At 50.5% G+C, this 6,627-nt stretch overlaps 1 protein-coding gene across 2 annotated transcripts in view; it reads left to right on the top strand.

The window, feature by feature from the left end:
• Positions 1-820: 820 nt before the first annotated feature.
• FBXL5 (F-box and leucine rich repeat protein 5) overlaps positions 821-6,627 on the top strand; it is a 34,382-nt gene continuing 28,575 nt past the window's right edge. Inside the window, exon 1 of one of the 2 annotated variants that reach the window (XM_077300885.1) lies at positions 821-1,068. In XM_077300885.1, the coding sequence (XP_077157000.1) occupies positions 985-1,068 (84 nt within the window). In that variant the 5' untranslated portion in view covers positions 821-984. The remainder of the gene's footprint in view (positions 1,069-6,627) is intronic. The other variant, XM_077300884.1, reaches the window with a different exon arrangement.

Raw genomic sequence — 6,627 nt, 5'->3', positions numbered from 1 at the left:
CAGAATTCCTATCAATCGGGTGATCTACCACATGTCATCTTTTTAGAGGATGTGTTCTCGCTTTTGGGAGGAGGGGGGGCTGTTTTTAAAACATTAATGCAAATGTCCTTCTTGGGGAGTGGGAAGGTTAGGAATATTCCTGGTGAGCAGCAATGACCACAGCTTCAGTCACAGGGAGATTTCCAAGGAGAGTAGTCATAGAGACCACTTGTCAGGAACAACGTTCTCTTCTTTTGCTTTCCAAACGCCCATCGAGCCATTGGGCAGCCCTGTTTCCTTGTTCGGAAGTGCGCCACTTATGCAGCACCTCTCCTTACCATCTTACAGTGTGGTGTAGTGGTTAAGAGCAGCGGCTTCTAGTCTGGAGAGCCGGATTTGATTCCCTGCACCTCCACAGGCAGCTAGCTCAGTGATCTTGGGCTAGTCACTGCTCTGTTAGAGCTGTTCTTGCAGACCAGTTCTCTCAGGGCTCTCTCAGCCACACCTATCTCCCAGGGTGTCTGTGGTACAGAGAGGAAGGGAAGGAGATCGTAAGTCGCTCTGAGACTCCTTCGGGCAGTGAAAAGCGAGGTATAAACGACTCCTTCACACTGTAGCTCTCTAGACGTCCCTGGACTACAATTCCCATGAGCCCCTTGTGCTTAGCCAAGCCTGGGCCTTCGCCGGAGTCGCAGGAGGGAGACCATGGCCCGCCCCCTCGGCCTCCCACGCAGCGGCCTCCCGCGCCTGCGCGTTCTGCCTGGCTAGGAAGGGCGGAGAGGAGAGATCCATTTCCTTAGTGCGCAGCTCTCGAGACTCACGTGACCGACAGCAGGCGGGGAAGACGACTCGGAAAGAGACTGCGCCTGCGCCCGGCTCCGTTCGGCCTGGAGTGGCGACCAGGCGCGCGTGCGCAAAGGGACGGTGGTCTGTCCCCGTCGCCGGGCGCTTGACCGCCGCGGCCGTCGACGGAGCGTCCGCCGCCCTCTCTATGGGGAGGAGAAGATGGCCCCCTTCCCTGAGGAGGTGGATGTTTTCACGGCCCCGCACTGGCGGATGAAGCAGCTCGTCGGGCTCTACTGCGACAAGGTGAGCCGCGGGAGGGGGGAAAGGAAGGAGGGCAGGCGGCTGAGGCGGCGTCCCCCACCCCTACGTGAGCTCGCGCGCGCGGCAGAACTGCGCAGTCGCGCGGGGGGGGGGGCTCGGACGCTCCTGAGGGGACCCCGCCCCTCCCCTCCGGGCTTCCCCGCCATCCGGGTCCTCGGGCGCTGCGGGTTCGAATCCCCTCGGCCGGGCCTGCCTGGCGGGGCGGGGGCGACAGCTTGTCTTTAGCCACAGCAGCTCCCCGAAGAGTGGAAAGGAGTCTGTGCGCAACGCAAAACTCCCTGCGAGGAGGGCCGGATCACGCAGGAGAGTCGGTGGGATTAGGGCCGGAGGACCCGCGAGGAGACCTGAAATAGACCCGCAGTAAAGTTGAAGTCTTAAGGCAGGGGTGAGCAATCTGTGTCCCTCCCGATGTCCATGGACTACAATTCCCATGAGCCCCTGCCAGCATTCGCTGGCAGGGGCTCATGGGAATTGTAGTCCATGGACATCGGGAGGGCCACAGATTGCCCACCCCTGTCTTAAAGCGATGCAGAAGAAGCAGAAGCAGCAGCAGCCCCCCCCCCCCATCACCCCAGGCGCGCATTGCATTCCTTCACATTCCTGTATGTCTTCCCATGGCACACAATTCATTTAATTAACTTGTACTCCACCTTTCTCCCCAGGGGAGGGCCTGAGTAGGTGGCAGCATCCTGCTCTCCGTCGTGGCTGTCCGCACAACAAGCAGCGTGTGGGAACGTGCTCTTGGGGTACTGGTGGGGTGTTAAGTAGGCAGGGTGATGCTGCGGCAAAGAAGAGCAATTTAGTCTTGGGCTGCGTCCTCAACAGAGGCATCCTATCGAAATCACAAGATGGCCTAGTCCTGCTGTGTACCATATTTTGGTCTGACCCCACCTGGAGTCCTGTGTGAAGTTCTGGAGGCCTGATCTCAAAAAGGATGCGGGCAGAATGGAGAGCGTTCAGAGGAGAGCGATGAGGATGATCTGGGGCCTGGGGACCAAGCCCTATGAAGATAGGTTGAGGAACTTGGGAATGTTCAGCCTGGAGAAGAGGAGGTTGAGAGGAGACAGGATGACTGTCTTTAAGGATTTGAAAGGTTGTCCCTTCAAGGAGGGCAGGGAAGGGATCCTGTCGGCAACAATGGATAGGATCCGCAGTAATGGGTTTAAACTATGTGGAAAATTATATCTGTTATTGGCTAGATATAGGGAATTTTTTTTTCACAGTCAGAGCACTTCAGCTGTGATATTGACTGTCTAAGGAGGTGGTGAGCTCCTTTTTACTGGTGGTCTTAAAGCAGCTGCTGGACAAATACTTATCCTGGATGCCCTAGGCTGATCATGCATTGAGCAGGGGGTTGGACTAGATGGCTTCTGTGGCCCCTTCCAACTTCATGATTGTACTAGAGGCCAATCCCATTGCATTGAGGAATACAATGAGGGCTAGATTGGTGGGGGGGAGAACTCTGTGGATGGCCTCCCCCCCCCCCCCCAGGACTTGGAAAGGCTGCAGGAAACTGTCACCGGCAGGGGTGGCTCTCATGTTGCAGGGATCTTCAGAGAAAGGTGGAAGGAGGAGGGGGTGGTCAATGGTGGGGGATGGAAGGCTAGACAGATGGACAAGCCGGTTGGAGGAGGAGGCACTCAGGGGTGGAACAGCCACCCTCAGTGGGTGTTAAGTGCTTAAGCTGTGAGACCAGCGCCTCCTCCTAGGCCTTACCATAAATATGTGGAACAGATGATTCTGTAACCCTGTGAAGTTGGTTAGTGTGACAGTGTGTGACTGGCCCATGGTATCCCATCCTTCTGGGTGGATTGGGTTGCTTCTGTTCCTTTTTGCCTTGGCAACAGCCCTGAGAGGCAAAGGACCAGGGGCAGCTTGTGCGTTCCATGGTGGCCTGAAGCTTTGAACCTGCATCTGCCCTCCACCAGTATTTTAGCTGGAGGCTCTTCTATACCATGCTAATTCAGCAACATGGGCCGCTTAGGCTGCTTGCTTTAGGTGGGAAATTCCTAAAGATTTGGGAGTGCGGTCTGGGAGGCTGGCAGCCCTGGGGGATTGATGTGCGGCAGCAGTTCTGCTGCTTCATAGCAGAGTCGGTCTCCTGTGGTAACATAATTGTTTGCATCACAACTAAGGTCTATAAAATACACAGCTTTGAGACACTGTATTGATTTTCCGATACCTCTTACAACAGCCCAATCAGGCCGAAAGTGAGAACAAGTGAGCCACCCAGTGAATTTCCTGCCAGAAGAATGATTTGCACCTGGGTCCCCACAGCCCTAGTCTAAAAATTACCCCACGCTCTCCTGCTGAAAGGAAGCCTGAGTATTTGCAATGGAACTGACAGTGTGCTTCACCCTGATTGTTGCCTTCTCCTCCGTCCCTGTGTTGAATTTCAGATGGTAACCTTTTCCTTGCTTATTAAACTAAGAAGAGCCAAGTTCTTGTCCCCACTGAGCCATGGAGTTTGGTGGGTGCCTGTCACAAGCTCTCTGCTTGACCTCTACCTCACATGGTTGTTGTGAGGACAAAACAGGGGGGAAGAGCATTGTATGCCACTCTGAGTTTTGTGGAGGAGGGTAAAAAAGGTAAAGGTAAAGGTATCCCCTGTGCAAGCACCGAGTCATGTCTGACCCTTGGGGTGACGCCCTCCAGCGTTTTCATGGCAGACTCAATACGGGGTGGTTTGCCAGTGCCTTCCCCAGTCATGACCGTTTACCCCCCAGCAAGCTGGGTACTCATTTTACCGACCTCGGAAGGATGGAAGGCTGAGTCAACCTTGAGCCGGCTGCTGGGATTGAACTCCCAACCTCATGGGCAAAGCTTTCAGACGGCTGCCTTACCACTCTGCGCCACAAGAGGCTCTTTTGTGGAGGAGGGACCGAAGGCAAATGATGGTTGAGTGTTGCTCTATGAAGTGTCCTACCTGGAAATGGTGAGGTATAAGTACCAAGGCAAGCACTCACTGTCCACAGTCCCTCCCTCTGTGCCTCGCCATAGCCCCATTGCTTTTCTCTCCGGATTATTGTCAGTGTTTCATTTCTGCCCTATGGTTTTCTCTCTGTCTCTTGGAGTAAAGAGTAGATTGGAGCGGGTGAGATAAAGCTGTTCTGTTTTCTTAAAAAGCAACAAATGTACCACTGTTAAACCGCCTTCCTGCTGTAGATTTTATTTAATTTATTTATTTTTTTTTTTTATATACCACCCTCCCCGAAGGTTCAGAACAGGAACAATACAGATAACTTAGATTAACAATAATGAATGAAATGTCAAGGGTCGTGGCGGCGTTTCATCTACAGTTAAAACAGTAGGACTTCTTTGATCTGCATTTGTAGTTTTGATGTAGTGAATAAGAGATCAACAGCCCAATCATCAGTTTTAATCAGAAGTAAATCTCATTGGGTTGAGTGGAGCAAACTCCCAGGTATGTATGCATAGACTAAGGTGACCAGATTTTAACATTGGTGAAGCAGGACACCATTGACTGGGGGGATTCTTGATTAAAAATTTGGTCTATATGGAACAACAAAAAGTTTCATAGGACGCAAAAATAGTATTGTAATATATATTTTTTAATTTCCACATAAGTACAATTTGCCAGGTACCCCCAGATGTCCCTCCAAAAGTGGGACAATCTGGTCACCTTAGCACAGATTTATAGCATATGTAAAACTGTCTTATACTGAGAGGTGCTTGAGAATGTTATGTGAAATGTTTTGAATTTTCTAACATTTAAAATCAACAACAACCCAATCCTGACAACATTACCTTTAAGAACAGATTTTCCTGGCTCCTATTGGATGTATCTTATATATCTAAGCCTCGTTTTTCTTTATTTGTTGAGTGGCTTTTGGGCCACCCTTCTCTGGAAGGTCTCAGGACAGCTTACAACCAAGCGTGAAAACAGTTTGGTTACAAACTCTACTTGAATTCAGTTTAAAGGATTCCTCCTAAAATCAGTTTAGAGTTTAATCCAGGGGTAGTCAAACTGCGGCCCTCCAGATGTCCATGGACTACAATTCCCATGAGCCCCTGCCAGCGTTTGCTGGCAGGGGCTCATGGGAATTGTAGTCCATGGACATCTGGAGGGCCGCAGTTTGACTACCCCTGGTTTAATCCATGGTCACACTATGTGCCACGGCGCTGCCCGCTTTGGGCTTCGGTGATCACTGTGGTGGCTGAGCTGAAGCACACCCCCCTAACTCCCCTGAGGTTAGCTTATAGCACACCCTAGCTTGCTTGCCCACATAGCCATTTGTGGCAAACTAATCTGAAAAGCGCAAAAAAGAAAGCTTCCAAAAATGTCCTACTTGATGCCCGGGGGCAGATCTTACTTGCCAAAGGCAGTCAGGTGAGTGTTTACAAGCCTGAATTAACTCAAACCTTTACGAGGCTTCAGTTGTCGAGTTAACATGAAAATACCTCAACAATTTTTTTAAATGGTTCATCACTTCCATTTAGAGGAGCCAAGATGCAAATACATTCTCCTTTCCCTTTATGGTCTGTCACATCCCTAAGTATAAAGGCGGTTAAAAATACTTGGATGTTTGCCTTCCCTGGACATTCTTCCTTTCCAGGCCCTTGGGGGCTCTTGGTAAAATAAAATGTACATTGCCTCTTCTTCCCACTTATTTTACTCACTTTTCGTGGATATTCCTAGTTCTCAGAGTTCCTTGGATCACATCTGATCTCAAGTTTCTGGTGTGCCGGAAATGGTTTTAGCCCTTAGGAGTGAGCAGGTGGAGTGAGTCTGAGTCATGTGTCTAATATCCTGTCCTCAGTATGTGGCTGTTTTATTTAAAAAGGGATCTAATTACAGCAGGGTCCCTACCTTGAGAAGTCAGTGGAGTCTAAATTTCAGTAGTGAGGAGGAGAAAAAAGGAAAAAGAAAGGGAGAGACCAGCGTACCAAGTTAGTGTAGCTTGAATGCATCAAGGGATGCTTGGGTGGGACAAGGTTCAGAATAGGCTGGCGTGCCCCTTTGGACGCAGGCTGCATCCATTCAAGCAGAAGCACGTGATATTCTCCCAGCACCACAGCATTTGACTGGCATTTTCATTGCGCTTTTCAGGATTATTTTGGTTTTACAGTGCCTTCATCCTACCTTATTTCAGCTGTGCAGAATAGCCGCTGAAACGACTAAATATACCTTCTCTGTTGGAAAAGTGTCGGTTATTACAGCAGCAACTGAAGAAGTCGCCTGGCCGTACTCACGAGAGGTTGCCTTCTAGCTTTTGCTTTCTGATCGCCTTTGCAGGCCAAGGGCTGTTTTTATACTCAGTGCTGTTTTTGGGTGAGCCCGGAATGGCTACACGCAGTCAAAGAAAGGAAGGAACATTGTCACACTGAGAACCTGCCTACTCCAATCACAAAGATATCGAGAGACCTTCTCTTTCAGGCAGAAGGAATCTGGTGAAGAGAGGGGTAGAGGAGGCAGGTGGGGCCACTCCCCCGCTTGTTCAAGTACCATTATTATTTTCACAGGAAGATAGCGGTTTTCGATACTGTGTGCAGAAAGCTTGTGTAAGTCTTGTTTAGGAA

This window comes from Paroedura picta, chromosome 10 (genome assembly GCF_049243985.1).
Source record: "Paroedura picta isolate Pp20150507F chromosome 10, Ppicta_v3.0, whole genome shotgun sequence".
Taxonomy (NCBI): domain Eukaryota; kingdom Metazoa; phylum Chordata; class Lepidosauria; order Squamata; family Gekkonidae; genus Paroedura; species Paroedura picta.
Note: the sequence above shows the minus strand (reverse complement) of the source record. Positions and strands in the feature narration are given on the sequence as shown.